General features: G+C 39.4%; 2 protein-coding genes across 3 annotated transcripts in view; both read right to left on the minus strand.

The window, feature by feature from the left end:
• Positions 1-18,319, minus strand: part of DGKB (diacylglycerol kinase beta) — a 1,339,752-nt gene that overhangs the window by 1,092,448 nt on the left and 228,985 nt on the right. The gene's annotated exons all lie outside the window — the stretch shown is intronic.
• The window catches only part of AGMO (alkylglycerol monooxygenase), a 504,195-nt gene continuing 486,398 nt past the window's right edge, over positions 523-18,319 (minus strand). The window contains exon 14 of the mRNA XM_060414948.1: positions 523-3,378. Coding sequence (XP_060270931.1) covers positions 3,333-3,378 — 46 coding nt within the window. The 3' untranslated portion in view covers positions 523-3,332. The remainder of the gene's footprint in view (positions 3,379-18,319) is intronic.

Here is an 18,319-nt window from a genome sequence, read left to right on the forward strand (position 1 = left end):
TCAACTATATGCAAGTTAGAGAAGAACCCAAACAAGCTAACTCGGCAGTATAGAAATTTCATATTGCAGCTAAAAAGATCAGAGTCAGAATGACTGGCTAATTTAGTGGATACATTACATCATAATGAGTCATTCTTTCTATGATTTTTCTCTGCCTACATGTATGTTGACTAAGTCTTTAATGTTGGCTCAAGTCATGTTCCCAAATGAGTGCCAAAGTTTCAGGTGTCACAAAAGAATCCATCAGAGAGAAGACTTATTTTGCCTCTACTTTTTCTTGCTATCAGTGAGAATAAGTCTTTTCCAGAACCCTCCTTGCAGATTTTCCCTCATCTCTATTGAGCCAGAAGTCAACCACATGTTTCAGCCATCAGCATGAAAACTGAATTATAATCATAGGCTTAGCTGAACAAAATTAGCCCCAGGTACATACACTCTAAAATATATGACCTTTAGTATTTGGCTCTCCAGTGCCTGAACAAAAGTGGCGTTCTGTTAAAAAGAAAAAATGAGAAATGGCTATAAAGTCTACATTGTTTAATTTAAAAAGAAACACACATTCTACCCTATCCTGTATTCTTCTCTATATGCAAGCTGACATTGACAGACATGTACAACTGCTTTGCAATGAGGTATCATTTAGGAAATGGACAATTTCTTAATAGAAAGACTGTTTATCCATGACTTTTCAAACTCTTGACTTTTATCAATTATAGCATCACTATTATATTATTTTTAGATTGACAAATAGTAATATCTTATTAGTACAGCACTTATAACTCTAGTTCAACTGATAGGTTTTTGATGAGTATTACAACTACCTTGTTTCATACAATTATTCCATAAAATTTATCCCAAAAGCTTATTAACAAAACATGACCATTTCCAGTCATTCTCATTTCCAATTCGATGCTAAACTGTACCGAAAAATTTTACTAAATTTCCTTTTACCAGGTGTAATGTAACATTATCTTACCTAAAACCAAATAGTCTCCTTAAAACTGCATTTTATCATTTCCCTCAATCTTAATACCCTTAATACCTACATTTTAATTTTTACTTAATGCTAACAACCCTAAATATTATGATATAAATATGATGTGCAATTGACTTAAAATATTAATGTAATTATTCACTTAAAATCTTCTTCAAATCAGGACTTCCCTAATGGCATGGTGGATAAGAATCTGCCTGCCAACGCAGGGGTCATAGGTTCGATCCCTGGTTTGGGAAGATTTCACTTGCCATGGAGCAACTGAGCTTTTGCACCGAAACTACTGAGCCCAGGCTCTAGGGTCCATCAGCCACAACAAATGAGCCCCAGTGCCACAGCTATGAAGCCTACACATCCTAGAGCAGGCAAGTCACAACTACTGAAGCTGTGTGCTGCACCTACTGACGCTTGTGCACCTAGAGCCTGTGCTCCACAAGAGAAGCCATCAAAATGAGAAGTCCCTGCATTGCAACTAGAGAGTAGCCCCTGCTCTCTGCAACTAGAGAAAGCCCATGAACAGCAATGAAGACCCAGAGCAGCCAAAAATAAAAACAAATAAAGCAATGTATACATGTCAAAACAAAATCTTCAGAAAAAAAAAATCTTTAAATCATCATAAGAGGGTATGCTTTAGTTTTCTTTGCCAGAGAAAGCCATTAGCACCTGAACAGTATAAAAGTTTTCAAGTTAACATGCAAAATGTGAAATTTTACTTTCCAAAGCTCTAAGCCAATGAGGAGGTATTAAGCATGATTAGCCTTACTTTATCAATGACACAATGCGCCGACAGGTCAACAGATTTCAAACACCAAAATTAGAGACTGAGAACAAGGTCAACTTGAGTATATTAACCAACTCTATTCTTAATTCTCTCAGTCACAAAAATATGATTAATACAGCAAATGCAGGCTTGTTACCTGATTATTATCCCTTCTGGGTATGACATAATCCTGCCTGTCTCTTTACAAATATATTCCATGTGTGATGTTGATCCAGTGCTCTGCAAAACACACCAGGAAGGCATTAAAGACTCTTTGCTCAAGAGAAAAAAATCATTAGATTTATGCAAGCATTGAAAATGGAGATTTATATTGTTAAATGCCATATGCCATTTTAGCAGGGCTCTGGTTTTTCCAAGTACGACATCATAATTGTCCTATGAGGGAGACAAAGAATGGGGAAAATAGTGATTAGTTGACCCTTCAAAGCGCAATGGCTCTTGGATCTAAAAAAATAGATTATTATGTATCAATCTTCTGATGATATATTTTGGGCTTCTTTTCTTGAACATATGCAATATGAAAGGTCTTATTTAGCCCCATAAAGCATTGGGCTGGGCTCTATCCTTTGTGTCAAAGCCTAAAGTCGATGGGTAATTCCCATGAGAATGCTGCTTCTAATCTCTCCTTCACAGAATGCATTTAATATGTCATAGTTTCTGAAAATGAGGGAAAAGACAAAGGCAGAGGTAATGAAGAAGTTAGAAGACCCTCTAGGTCAGCAGGTATGCACTATCCCTTTATTTATACTGCTTAATATACAGTGATCACACTTTTTGAGTAGCTCTACTGCCCTGTGAAAGGTCAACTTGCCACAGACAGCAGCATCCTTATGAGAACCTAGTGCTTAAAGACAAGTGGTACACATTGGTGGAATAATACTGAAGAGTGGACTAGTATCACCTGGAAGCATTTCTCAGAATATTAAGGTCAGGTGGTCTTGCTTTGTGATATCTCTGCTTACACATTTAAGTTATGCACCTTATAAAATCTGCACTTATGGATTAAGAACTGCCTGTAAAACTTTTCTGTATGTAAACAAGTATTTAAGAATCTTGAAAATAAGTTCCTCAATAAAACAGTGAATAACACTTTATAATGAACAAATCCTTATGATTGCATAATTAGGCAGAAATAAATTATTTTCAGGAAAGTTATTTGTAGAAAATTGTAAACATGGAGGTAAAGTAATATTTCTGTTTTCCATAAGCAATTAAAGGTCACAGGTTCAGAGGTCCACAGCCATACTAAAAAGGCAATTCAAGTTCAACAAAATCTACGAAGATTTCATAGCGGTTGTCCTTCTGACTTTAACAGGTCACTAGAAGGCAAAGGCATGCCACTCCAGTACTCTTGCCTAGAAAATCCCATAGACGGAGGAGCCTGGTAGGCTGCAGTCCATGAGTTCGCTAGGAGTCGGACACGACTGAGCAACTCCACTTTCACTTTTCACTTTCATGCATTGGAGAAGGAAATGGCAACCCACTCCAGTGTTCTTGCCTGGAGAATCCCAGGGGCAGCAAAGCCTGGTGGGCTGCCATCTATGGGGTCACACAGAGTCAGACACGACTGAAGCGACTTAGCAGCAGCAGCAGCAGGTATATACTGTAAGAAAATCAAATGGATTTGTTGATGTACATAAGTGTGAAGTCAAGATCTTTTAAAAAAGAAAAAAGTTGCTTTATTTTGAAATAAAGCAACAAATGAATAAATGGACAAACATAATTCTTATAAACACTGAAATAATGTAATTAGGTGGAGTTTGCTTTATTGAACATTTATTCTCTGTTAAATCAAATGTTCCTATAAATCAAATTTTCTGATTTTACATGTACTTTTCCTATAGAAAGTTTTAAATTAATTTTGCTTTAGATTTTTTACTGTTTTATATTGATTTTTTAATAAAATGCAGACATAATAAATAGATATAAGGAAGAAAACATGAACCACCCACAACCATTACATAAAAAACTGCCTTTTCTCTGATTATCCTGGAGGAAACTTAAAAAGCACACTCAGAAAAATGTAACACTAACATAACATTAATCATTACCATTTTGTTTTAGCACAAGAATGCCCTATCCAAACATGTGAGGTTTTTTTAAAAATCATTTTCTTTGGTAGATGTTGAGGGTTTTGAAGTGTTCAACAGTTAATAAACTCAGTTAATTTAACTTACATTTATCAAGTCATATACTACACTTCCGCATCAATAAGTTGCAACTGGAAGTTTATCTCATTTTATAAGATATGAGAGAATTGATTACCAAAGAAGAAAAGCTGGAAAGTATGTGACTCACGAAGACATTTGTTAAATCTTCAGTTTTCTAAATAATTTAGATGGTATAAATTTGCTATGAAATTTTTAACTGAAATTACTATTCCAAATGGGAAAGAAACACAATAAATGAAAATCAAGTTATTTAAAAATAACTAAAAATTAAAGAATTAAAGTATTGTTTACTCCCTAGAGTAAATGAGATTTACTTGGACAATTTCAGATCTATTATACTAAGACAGTATGTGGAACAATTTTTACACACTTGTTTTCAGGTCTTCAAAATTTTTGACAATTATTTTTCATATCTTGTTGTGGCAATCCATAGCCACAACATTTACATCTATGTGTTTTTACATTTATGGTAAAACCATAGGATAGTTATCACCTTATGCTTTTATTAAATTGAATAAAACCCTCCATTATTAACTAACATTAATAACAACTATTCGCTGAGGATATTCTATGACAGAATAAACCAGATACTTCACCCACAGTTGAAGTCACAATAACCCAAAGATACGGGTAGTATAAGAGGAAACTAGAGCTCAGAGAGGTGAAGTGGTTCACCCAAAGTCACTCAGTTGGTCAGAAACAACCAAGATTGAACCTATGCCTAGTTGATTCCATTTTGAACTCAGATAGCATATTCAAAAGCAGAGACATTACTTTGCCAACAAAGGTCCATCTCGTCAAGGCTATGGTTTTTCCAGTAGTCAGGTATGGATGTGAGAGTTGGACTGTGAAGAGAGCTGAGCGTCGAAGAATTGATGCTTTTGAACTGTGGTGTTGGGGAAGACTCTTGAGAGTCCCTTGGACTGCAAGGAGATCCAACCAGTCCATTCTAAAAGAGATCAGTTCTGGGTGTTCTTTGGAAGGACTGATGCTAAAGCTGAAATTCCAATACTTTGGCTACCTCACGCGAAGAGTTGATTCATTGGAAAAGACCCTGATGCTGGGAGGGATTGGGGGCAGCAGGAGAAGGGGACGACAGAGGATAAGATGGCTGGATGGCATCACCGACTCGATGGACATGAGTTTGGGTAAACTCCGGGAGTTGGTGATGGACAGGGAGGCCTGGTGTCCTGCAATTCATGGAGTCGTAAAGAGTCGGACATGACTGAACTGAACTGAATTCTTAATAGGAATTATGTGTCACCTTGACAGCTAATATTCTTGTCACTTGCATATCAAGCAGTGAAATGGATTATAAGGAAAAAAATTAGGCTAGGAACCTGTTTAATAGAGTTGCTTTAAATTTCATTCAAAATACTTTGTTGGCATAACCTGAAGCCGTACTCTTGAACTGTTGATAAAAGGTTTTTATACAGAAGAACCAGCTATGTAGGGCTAACATATCTATCATTTATTACTTATTCATTGCTTTCCTCCAAAAATGATCTGGGGGCATTTCTAAAATTGACAAAAATTTATAATAGCTTTTAACATCCTAAATAATGTGGCAGAGTAAAGACTGGCTGATCCTGGAATTTCCCAACTCAAAAACTAACAAAAGTAATTGATGAGGATATCTGGGTTGTGTGTTTTCCAAAAGCAAAAGGATCCAAATGCACTGGGGAAAAATTCAAAGCTCAAAAATATCTCTAACAAGGATAGAACATATTCCAACCAGGTGGTGTAAGCCCTGTGACAGAACTCCTGACTAACTGCCAGTTCCCAAACTGAATACATAGTTCTAACTCAGCACTTTTGACCCTAACCCACTCCCACCTTCCCCTACACAAATACTGGCATATGTTCAGGCTTCTGGAAGACCAAAGAGAACATACAATTTATCCCTCTCAGATAAAATGTTAGAGGTGGAGACAAACAAGTCTTTGATAAAACAGTAAGAAGACTTAAGGAAAATTTAACTAAATCGCATGAGAAAAACAAAATATTAATACAACTGTTCAAATTAGAAATGAGTGAATCTAACTAAAATAGATAACTAATGAGAACCTATTATACAGCACAGGGAACTCTACGCAATGCTCTGTGGTGACCTAGTGTGTGTGTCAGTTGCTCAGTCGTGTCTGACTCTTTGTGACCCCATGGACTGTAGCTCGCCAGGCTCTTCTGTCCATGGAATTCTCCAGGCCAGAATACTGAAGTGGGTTGCCAAACCCTTCTCCAGGGGATCTTCTTGACCCAGGGATCAACCTGGGGTCTCCTATACTGCGGGCAGATTCTTTACCATCTGAGATGCCTGGGAAGACAGTGGTGATATAGACACGAAGGAAATTTTTGGCCACATAGGAGGCTGGCCATCCTGAGACAGAGAGCAAGATACTTATTTCACAATCAGTGCTACTGATGTATGGATCATTCATTTTAAATGCCTATAAAGATCAACATTTTGTACGAAAAATGTGTGTATAAAAATTATGTGTTCTCCTTAATCCTGGTGCTTTGGGACTTGTAAATGGATTATCATTATTATACTTTTCACAATAAAAATATTTGTACATAAATAAAAAAAGAGGAGATGGTGTGATCATTCACCTAGAGCCCAACATCCTGGAATGTGAAGTCAAGTGGGCCTTAGGAAGCATCACTACAAACAAAGCTAGTGGAGGTGATGGAATTCCAGCTGAGCTATTTCAAATCCTAAACGATGATGCTGTGAAAGTGTGGCACTTAACATGCCAGCAAATTTGGAAAACTCAGCACTGGACACAGGACTGGAAAAGGTCAGTTTTCATTCCAGTACCAAAGAAAGGCAATGCCAAAGAATGTTCAAACTACCACACAATTGCACTTATCTCACACACTAGCAAAGTAATGCTCAAAATTCTCCAAGCCAGGATTCTACAGGATATGAACCTCTGTGAACTTCCAGATGTTCAAGCTGGTTTTAGAAAAGGCAGAGGAATCAGATATCAAATTGTAAACATCCGTTGGGTCACTGAAAAAGCAAGAGAGTTCCAGAAAAACATCTACTTCTGGGTTATTGATTACTCCAAAGCCTTTGACTGTGTAGATCACAACAAACTGTGTAAAATTCTTAAAGAGATGGGAATACCATATCACCTTACCTGCCTCCTGAGAAACCTGTATGCAGGTCAAGAAGCAACAGTTAGAACCGGACATGGAACAACAGACTGGTTCCAAATCAGGAAAGGAATACCTTAAGGCTGTATGTTATCACCCTGCTTATTTAACTTACATGCAGAGTACATCATGTGAAATGCCAGGCTGGTTGAAGCACAAGCTGGAACCAAGATTGCCATGAGGAATATCAATAACCTCAGATATGCAGATGTGCTGCGCTAAGTCACTTTAGCTGTGTCCAACTCTTTGTGACCTTATGGATTGTAGCCCGCCAGGCTTCTCTGTCCATGGGATTTTCTAGGCAAGAATACTGGAGTGGGTTGCCATTTCTTCCACCAGGAGATCTTTTCAACCCAGGGATCAAGCCAGCTTCTCTTATGTCTCCTGAAAAGTTCTCCTAAAAGCATCCAACTATCTAAAGATCTGTCCCACCAGATTCCCTAGAGCACCTCACTCCATCCTGAACTCCCTCAGGGGTTGTTGAAGGTCAACAGCTATAGCAGCATGAAGCTCAATCTCCTGTAGAGGCAGATGGCAAATACCTTTGTTGTTCAGTTGTTGGCAATGCTCTTCGTAAGTGTCATTTCAGCCCCCTTGTGACATGGCTCCCTTGTGGTCATAAATCAGACCATACTTTGGGGGGCATTTCATGACCAGTTTGTTCCATGTTGCTGGGAAGGCTCGTTCCCAGTTCTGAAGAAGGTTTTTGTTGATAGGCTACTCAAGGTGCTATTTATTACTGGACTAGGACTGGAATGCAAAAGTAGGAAGTCAAGAAACACCTGGAGTAACAAGCAAATTTGGCCTTGGAACACGGAATGAAGCAGGGCAAAGATTAATAGAGTTTTGCCAAGAAAATGCACTGGTCATAGCAAACACCCTCTTCCAACAACACAAGAGAAGACTCTACACTTGGACATCACCAGATGGTCAACACCAAAATCAGATTGACTATATTCTTTGCAGCCAAAGATGGAGAAGCTCTATACAGTCAACAAAATCAAGACCAGGAGCTGACTGTGGCTCAGATCATGAACTCCTTATTACCAAATTCAGACTCAAATTGAAGAAAGTAGGAAAACCGCTAGACCATTCAGGTATGACTTAAATTAAATCCCTTATGATTATACAGTGGAAGTGAGAAATAGATTTAAGGGCCTAGATCTGATATATAGAGTGCCTGATGAACTATGGAATGAGGTTCATGACATTGTACAGGAGACAAGGATCAAGACCATCCCCATGGAAAAGAAATGCAAAAAAACAAAATGGCTGTCTGGGGAGGCCTTACAAATAGCTGTGAAAACAAGAGAGGTGAAAAGCAAAGGAAAAAAGGAAAGATATAAGCATCTGAATGCAGCAAGAAGAGATAAGAAAGCCTTCTTCAGCGATCAGTGCAAAGAAATAGAGGAAAAGAACAGAATGGGAAAGACTAGAGATCTCTTCAAGAAAATTAGAGATACCAAGGGAACATTTCATGCAAAGATGGGCTCGATAAAGGACAGAAAGTGTCTGGACCTAACAGAGGCAGAAGATATTAAGAAGAGGTGGCAAGAATACACGGAAGAATATACAAAAAAGATCTTCACGACCCAGATAATCATGATGGTGTGATCACTCATCTAGAGAGTGTGAAGTCAAGTGGGCCTTGGAAAGAATTGCTACGAACAAAGCTAGTGGAGGTGATGGAATTCCAGTTGAGCTGTTTCAAATCCTGAAAGATGATGCTGTGAAAGTGCTGCACTCAATATGTCAGCAAATTTGGAAAACTCAGCAGTGGCCACAGGACTGGAAAAGGTCAGTTTTCATTCCAATTCCAAAGAAAGGCAATGCCAAAGAATGCTCAAACTACCACACAATTGTACTCATCTCACATGCTAGTAAAGTAATGCTAAAATTCTCCAATCCAGGCTTCAGCAATACATGAACCATGAATTTCCTGATGTTCAAGTTGGTTTTAGAAGAGGTAGAGGAACCAGAGATCAAATTGCCAACATCCGCTGGATTATGGAAAAAGCAAGGGAGTTCCAGAAAACATCTATTTCTGCTTTATTGACTATGCCAAAGCCTTTGACTGTGTGGATCACAATAAAATGTGGAAAATTATGAAAGAGATGGGAATACCAGACCACCTGACCTGCCTCTTGAGAAACCTGTATGCAGGTCAGGAAGCAGTAGTTAGAACTGGACGTGGAACAACAGGCTGGTTCCCAATAGGAAAAGGAGTATGTCAAGGCTGTGTATTGTCACCCTGCTTATTTAACTTCTATGCAGAGTACATCATGAGAAACGCGGGACTGGAAGAAACGCAAGCTGGAATCAAGATTGCCGGGAGAAATATCAATAACCTCAGATATGTAGATGACACCACCCTTATGGCAGAAAGTGAAGAGGAACTAAAGAGCCTCTTGATGAAAGTGAAAGTGGAGAGTGAAAAAGTTGACCTAAAGCTCAACATTCAGAAAACGAAGATCATGGCATCTGGTCCCATCACTTCATGAGAAATAGATGGGGAAACAGTGGAAACAGTGACAGACTTTATTTTGGGGGGGGCTCCAAAATCACTGCAGATGGTGACTGCAGCCATGAAATTAAAAGATGCTTACTCGTTGGAAGAACAGTTATGACCAATCTAGATAGTATATTCAAAAGCAGAGACATTACTTTGCCGACTAAGGTCCGTCTAGTCAAGGCTATGGTTTTTCCAGTGGTCATGTATGGATGTGAGAGTTGGACTGTGAAGAAAGCTGAGCACTGAAGAATTGATGCTTTTGAACTGTGGTGTTGGAGAAGACTCTTGAGAGTCCCTTGGACTGCAAGGAGATCCAACCAGTCCATTCTGAAAGAGATCAGCCCTGGGATTTCTTTGGAAGGAATGATGCTGAAGCTGAAACTCCAGTGCTTTGGCCACCTCATGCGAAGAGTTGACTCATTGGAAAAGACTGATGCTGGGAGGGATTGGGGGCAGGAGGAGAAGGGGACAACAGAGGATGAGATGGCTGGATGGCATCACTGTCTCTATGGATGTGAGTCTGAGTGAACTCCGGGAGTTGGTGATGGACAGGGAGGCCTGGCATGCTGCGATTCATGGGGTCGCAAAGAGTCGGACACGACTGAGCGACTGAACTGAATGAGGTCTTAAAAGTCAAAGTTCTCTGGACACCTGTATTCTAGTTATGGTCCAGGAAAGTATTCCCTTTTGTTGCGTCTTCCTATATCTAGAGTTACACTGTTACAATCATTGATCACATATCGAGCTATATGTTTGATCAACTGCTTTAGGTCTAATCATCATTATTTTTGTTCAAGGCTCAGTCATACATTTTGTAATACAAGAAGCAATAATCTTGTGAAACAGGCAAAACACAAATAGTATAGTTAATATTATTAGTGGAATATTTTAGCCATTAAACTCCCACATCAAACCAGTTTTTTAAAAGCTCATCAAGACTAGGGTATGGGTTACTTAAAGCAGAAATCTGATTTTTCATATGGTTCATCAAATGTGTTACATACATTAAAGGATTTTCAGGAATGAAAATATAGTATTCACTTTGAATTGTAGCACAGATATCTCCCTGAGATCCTGTAAGGTGTCAAGGGCCTTGCAGTTGTGTAGCACTGACTTTCTCAACAGAGAAATCTCAGAATTCAATAGGCTAATAGTGCAGTTACTATCATCTAAAGCTCATGAAATTTAAGGCTTTGATATGGCCGATTACATCCTCTAACCCCACTGAAGTCACACACACACATAAAGCTGCTAGATGGTCATACCAGTAGAATACAGATCTTTGACCCATTGGGATCATCCCAATGGTAGATTGGTTGAGGTTACCTCTAATTTGTTAACATGTATAATCTTAAATTCATGGGACTCCCATCCTACAACTTCATATTCATTCCTGTAGATGTCAGGGCCATAAATTAGTGCCACAAATCCACTGAGTTCTATACCAATCACTCTCTCTAAGGGTAATAATAGGCATATGTCATAAAGCACCCAGCCTTGTCTCGTAGTTATCAGGTTGATCATTTTTTAGTATGATTTAACCATTCCTACCATAGAGGGGCAGAAGGCAATGGCAACCCACTCCAGTACTCTTGCCTGGAAAATCCCATGGGCGGAGGAGCCTGGTAGGCTACAGTCCATGGGGTCGCTAAGAGTCAGACATGACTTAGCGACTTCACTTTCAGTTTTCACTTTCATGCATTGGAGAAGGAAATGGCAACAACCCACTCCAGTGTTCTTGCCTGGAGAATCCCAGGGATGGGGGAGTCTGGTGGGCTGCTGCCAATAGAGTCACACAGAGTTGGACACGACTGAAGTGACTTAGCAGCAGCAGCAGCAACATAAAGGAGCTTTTAAACTTAAATGACCATAGCCTGGTGTTAACCATGTAGATTCAGCCCGTAATTGTGGGAGTTTTCCACAATTAACAGATAAGAGGTTAATTTTTTATTCAGACTTAGCTCATCATTCTGATTGAGTTTGAATGACCCTAAGAGAAAACTTAAATCTATGGCCAGTATCAGAGCAGGTATTGTTAATTGGCCAGGTGAGAGAATCCCATCTAGTAATATTAAAAATAGATAGAACAGGACTGAACATTGATCTGAAATAAATTTCCTAGGGTGTATCCAACAGAGCCCTAGAGAACAGAAATCCCCCAAGGTAACCCAGAAGTACTAGACTCAGGTAACTGGCCACAACCAAACAATCAGATTGAGTTTTAAACTGGCATAGAATCATGTCCACGATAGAAAATATTTGATTGATAGGCATAGGTCCAAGGAATCATGAAAACATGATAAATGATCATAAAAGTCAGATCAGCATCTTGGGCAAGCTGTCTGCTTCTGATGTCATCTTCTTCTTGCCTAGTGTAGTGCGGTTTCCTCTGAGCATTGTTTTAAGGTGAGTTTGAAGTCAGAAGCCTTCTCCATAGACCAGTCTAGCTTAGGGGCCTTTGGAAGTGGAAATTAACCCAGGAGTCAATTTCCCTTCAGTTTCATTATGTATGAGCTAGTTAAGAGTACCTGATAGAAAGGTCCTTCCATCCATGTTGGAGACAGTTCCTTAAATTATGTCTTCTTCCAGTCTTGGTTGCTAGTCATGCTTAAAGCATCTGATCTTCATCCAAAGAAAGATTACTGAGATAAGCGTCAGAACAACCCTAGAGTGTCCCAAATTCATCTGCACCCCCCGCGCCCCTCCCTCCCCCCACCGAAGAGGCAGATGGGTACAAGGGGCCACTGCTGGTACCAAAGCTCCAGTTCCTCGTAGAGTCAGGTTGAAGGAAGTAAGTCCACTCTGGGTTGCTTCGTTGGTCGCCATAACTGTTGACTGAAAAATGATGTACAACTTGAGAGTTGTAAGTTAAGTTTTATTTGGGGCAAAATGAGGACGGCAGCCAGGGAGACAGCACTGCAGACACTTTACCATCTGAGCCACCAGGGAAGCCCATATGCAGATGACACCACCCTTACGGCAGAAAGCAAGGAGGAACTAGAAAGCGTGTTGATGACAGTGAAACAGGAGAGTAAAAAAGCTCGCTTAAAACTCAGCATTCAGAAAACTAAGATCATGGCATCCGGTCCCATCACTTCATGGCAAAGAGATGGGGAAACAATGGAAACAGTGAGAGACTTTATTTTCGGGGGCTCCAAAACCACTGCAGATGGTGACTGCAGCCATAAAATTAAAAGACACTTGCTCCTCGGAAGAAAAGCTATGACCAACCTGGAGAACATATTAAAAAGCAGAGGATTACTTTGCCAAAAAAGGTCCATCTAGTCAAAGCTATGGTTTTTTCAGTAGTCATGTATGGATGTGAGAGTTGGACAATAAAGAAAGCTGAGTGCTAAAGGATTGATGCTTTTGAACAGTGGTGTTGGAGAAGACTCTTGAAAGTCCCTTGGACTGCAAGGAGATCCAACCAGTCCTGAATATTCACTGGAAAGACTGATGCTGAAACTGAAACTCCAATACTTCGGCCACCTGATGCAAAGAACTGACTCCTTGGAAAAGACCTGATTTTGGGAAAGATTGAAGGCAGTAGGAGAAGGGGATGACAGAGGATGAGATGGTTGGATGGCATCACTGACTCAATGGACATGAGTTTGAGCAAGCTCCAGGAGTTGGTGATGGACAGGGAAGTCTGGCAGGCTGCAGTCCATGGGGTCACAGAGTCGGACAGGACTGAGCAACTGAACTGATGCACACTTACAGCTGATTCACTCTGTTCTACAGCAGAAACTAATACAACAATGTAAAGCAACTCTACAACAATAAAAAAAATTTTTTTAAGACATGAGTGAAAGGAGAAATGAGGCAAAATGACATCTATCCACAACACTATAAGAAGATACACTAAAGACATTAAAATCAGAGTGATGAAGTATTTAATTCTGACATTAAACAAAACCCAGACACACAAAATAACTCCACTAGTATTATAGGTGTTTCCATTAAAGGATTTAAACACAGCATACTTTGAATGAAATGAGATATTAAACATGAGATGATTAACGTGAAAAACTAAACGAATAGGAGGATTTTAGACTCAGGGGAACAAAATCATGAACCAAGCAACAATATTACCAAAGTAATGAGTCTGAGAAAGTGAATAAAAATATCCAAAATAAAATGACATAAAGGACTTAAAAATCACAGTTAACACCAATTACTAGAAAAAGAACCAATACAACAGAATATTTTCTTCCACTGAAAGAAGAATTAAATAAGTACACTGAAAACGCATGTTGTATTACTTAATTTAAAAAAAAAAAAAACTGTTTAGATTATCCAGGGAAAATGACACACTGAGACACACCCTGTTTAAAGTGCTGTATTTTCAAGATGAAAAATTATTTTCAGGCAATCAGTACAAAAAGTAAGGGGGAGAGAGTTTATGGGCGTGCAGGAGAAAAAATTGGACTGATCTCAGATTTCTCATCAATATCCAGTGTCATGAGATAGTTAAAGACTGAAATATTCCAGGAAAAAATAATGTGATTCAATTTTTTTTATCTGCAGTTTACCTGTCCTTACAGTATAAAATTAATGGGCAGATATTGCTAAACTGAAATACGTCAAGGTAAATAGAACACATGATCCCTTGCTTAAAAGATAAAATGTGATAAAATTCAATTTAGGAATTAAACTTTAAGAGCAAGAGAATGGCTCACCAGACCCGATTTCTTTCCATTTTCCCCATTCAGCAACAGAAATGTACCAGATTGGGGTCAATAAACTTTTCAAAAAGGGTCACATAGCAAATATTTTTAGGCTTGGCAGGCTTTAGGGTTGCTGATGCAGGTGTTTTCCTGTGCGGTCTTAGTTAAAAGTAGAAAAAATGAATATATAAATAGACGGGTATGGCTGAATCTCAATAAAAATGTATTTACTGAAACAGGGAGGATGCTGTATTTGGCCTGTGGGCTGTAATTTGTCAAAGCATGGCTTAGATGGTCACTTCCCTATTAGCCTCGGGCCTGCAGCGAGGTGAGCTAGAGGAAAACCTACAGTAACCCACCAAAGAAATATCATGAAGAGAAACAAACATGCTTTTCTTTTTTCTTTTTAATTGTAGGATAATTGTGTTACGACATAGTTTCTGCTGTATAGCAATGTGACTCAGCTATAAGTATACTCCACCTGGTTTTAAACTGAAATTTTGGTATTTTTGGTTAAATGAGCATAACCTACTATGTTCTGCATAACAAAAATGACAGTGTGAATTGATGCAAACATTTAGTAGACTAAATTGAATCTCAAATATAACTAAGCTAGTTCATATTTGTGAGATAATAAATCCACTGATAAGCTAAAAAAGTGAAAGTGAAGTTGCTCAGTTGTGTCCAACTCTTTGCAACCTCATGGACTGTAGCCTACCAGGCTCCTCTGTCCATGTGATTTTCCAGGCGAGAATACTGGAGTAGGGTGCCATTTCCTTCTCCAGGGGATCTTCCCGACCCAGGAACTGAACCTGGGTCTCCCGCATTGCAGGCAGATGCTTTATCATCAGAGCCATCAGGGAAGTATGCTAAAATAGGATTAAAATGCTTATAAATAGATAATTACTTTGCCAAGAAAGATCCGTCTAGTCAAGGCTATGGTTTTTCCTTCCAGTGGTCATGTATGGATGTGAGACTTGGACTGTGAAGAAAGCTGAGTGTCAAAGAATTGATGCTTTTGAACTGCGGTGTTGGAGAAGACTCTTGAGAGTCCCTTGGACTGCAAGGAGATCCAATCAGTCCATTCTGAAGGAGATCAACCCTGGGATTTCTTTGGAGGGAATAATGCTAAAGCTGAAACTCCAGTACTTTGGCCACCTCATGCGAGGAGTTGACTCATTGGAAAAGACTCTGAAGCTGGGAGGGATTGGGGGCAGGAGGAGAAGGGGATGACAGAGGATGAGATGGCTGGATGGCATCACTGACTCGATGGACGTGAGTCTGAGTGAAATCTGGGAGTTGGTGATGGACAGGGAGGCCTGGTGTGCTGCGATTCATGGGGTCGCAAAGAGTCAGACATGACTGAGCGACTGAACTGAACTGAACTGAAACAGATAATCTGTAAATAACCTCCTTTGCCTCCATACAGGTAACCTACAACATGAGAATTCTTTACTAGGAGCATGAAAGACTAGCTATCATTGAAATATCCTGGCATTAGTCATGGTTCTCTCTTACTGTCTCTCTAATACATATGTATATTATGTGTGTGTGTGTGCACGCACACGTGTGCTCAGTTGCTTCAGGTGTACCCAACTCTTTACAACCCATGGACTGTAGCTCACCATGTTCCTTTATATATATATCCTTTATACTTGCATAATTCATATATATGTGTGATTTATTGTAAAGAGTTGGCTAATGCAATTATTAAGGCTGAGAAATACCATGACCTGCCATCTGCAAGCTGAAAACCCAGGAAAGCTAACTGTGCAGTTCTAGTTCTAGCATAGCTCCAAGTACAAAGGCCTGAAAACCAAAATAATCGGAACTGATGGTATAAAATCTAGTCCAAATGCACCAGAATCGCTCATGGTATAAGTCCTAGTTGAAGGACAGAAGACCAATGTACCAGCTCTACAGCCAGGCAGACAGAATACATTCTCCCCTCCAACTTTTTGTTCTATTATTCAGGCCCTCATGACTGGATGATGCCCACCCATACTGAGGAGGGCAATATCCAAAAGCTAATTTCCTTCTGAAACACCCTCACAGACACACCGAGAAATAATATTCAACCTGGGTACCCCATGGCACAGTTAAGCTGACACAGAAAATTAATCATCACAATTCTGCTCAGATAGTAAAAATAAAGGTTAAAATCTGGAGCCTTTGTGGCTCAGACAGTAAAGAAACTGCCTGCAATGCAGGAGACCTGGGTTTGATCCCTAGGTCAAAAAGATCTGCTGGAGAAGGGAATGGCAACCTACTCCTGTATTCTTGCCTGGAGAATTCCGTGGACAGAGGACTGTGGCAGGCTACAGTTCATGGGTTTTCAAAGAGTCAGACATGACTGAGTGATTAACACTTCACTTCAAAGGATAAAATATTTTTAAAAGCCTCTTTTTCAAATAGTTTAATTTGTCCAACAGTAAAGAGAACAGAGATCCAAAAGGTGAAATAAGATAGAATGACAGGTGTATACACACTGTTGTTCAGTTCAGTTCAGTTCAGTCGCTCAGTCGTGTCCGACTCTGCAACCCCATGAATCTCAGCACACCAGGCCTCCCTGTCCATCACCATCTCCCAGACTTCACTCAGACTCACGTCCATCAAGTCCATGATGCCATCCAGCCATCTCATCCTCTGTCATCCTCTTCTCCTCCTGCCCCCAATCTCTCCAAGCATCAGAGTCTTTTCCAATGAGTCAACTCTTCGCATGAGGTGGCCAAAGTACTGGAGCTTCAGCTTTAGCATCATTCCTTCCAAAGAAATCCCAGGGCTGATCTCCTTCAGAATGGACTGGTTGGCTCTCCTTGCAGTCCAAGGGACCCTCAAGAGTCTTCTCCAGCACCACAGTTCAAAAGCATCAATTCTTCGGCGCTCAGCCTTCTTCACAGTCCAACTCTCACATCCATACATGACCACAGGAAAAACCATAGCCTTGACTAGACAGACCTTAGCCGGCAAAGTAATGTCTCTGCTTTTGAATATACTATCTAGGTTGGTCATAACTTTCCTTCCAAGGAGTAAGCGTCTTTTAATTTCATGGCTGCAATCACCATCTGCAGTGATTTTGAAGCCCCCCAAAATAAAGTCTGACACTGTTTCCACTATTTCCCCATCTATTTCCCATTTAGTAATTATAAGCAGTCCATTTTCATCATCAATGTATGTTACTGAAATCTGCAGTAGAAATTATAATTTTTAAAATAATTCTAAATTTTTATGTTATGATTTTCTGTAATTTCCAGCTATAAACTGCACATCATTACAATTTTTAGCCACCTGGCCAAAGATGTATCATTGTGACGGTTAAATTATAAGGAGATATACTGAAGAAAATCTGAATCACTGAAATGTTCATCTGTTGTGTCATTAATAATTTCTTACTACATTGAAATACATATGATGTGGTAAATATAGTAAGTATTCTCTTTTACTAACTAGTCAAGGCTATGACTATTGTAATATATTTAAATGTATTTGCAGCTTTCCTACTGACTTAAATTTTTTTCATTTTAGACTTGCTTTTATGGGTTTTATAATTAACTTGATTTTTCTGTGTTTCTGTGGGATTTTGGTAAATAGACATCCAAATGCTTAAATGTGAAAAATCCTATTGAAAGTATCAGTTTTCTCCCAGCTTCTCATTTAAAAGAGTTGTCTTTATATTGAACTGTTCTTATTCTCCTCTAGGAGTGTTGATATCATTGCCTTGTTGTTGTTTAGTTGCTAAGTTGTGTCTGACTCTCTGCAACCCCATGAACTGTAGACCAACAGGCTCCTCTTGTCCATGGGATTTCCCAGCCAAGAATACTGGAGTGGGTTGCCACTTCCTTCTCCAGGGGATCTTCCCAACCCAGGGATCAAACTATGTCTCCTGCATTGGCAGGCAGGTTCTTTCCCAGTGAGCCACCATCTTCATCAGCTTTCTGCTCAAACTCACGATTACAAATTGTATAAATATGTGCTTCAGTTTTAATTTGTGTTTTCACCTATATTCATTGGAAACAGAAGTGGAGAGTCAATGTC

This window comes from Ovis aries, chromosome 4 (genome assembly GCF_016772045.2).
Source record: "Ovis aries strain OAR_USU_Benz2616 breed Rambouillet chromosome 4, ARS-UI_Ramb_v3.0, whole genome shotgun sequence".
NCBI classification, from domain to species: Eukaryota; Metazoa; Chordata; class Mammalia; order Artiodactyla; family Bovidae; genus Ovis; species Ovis aries.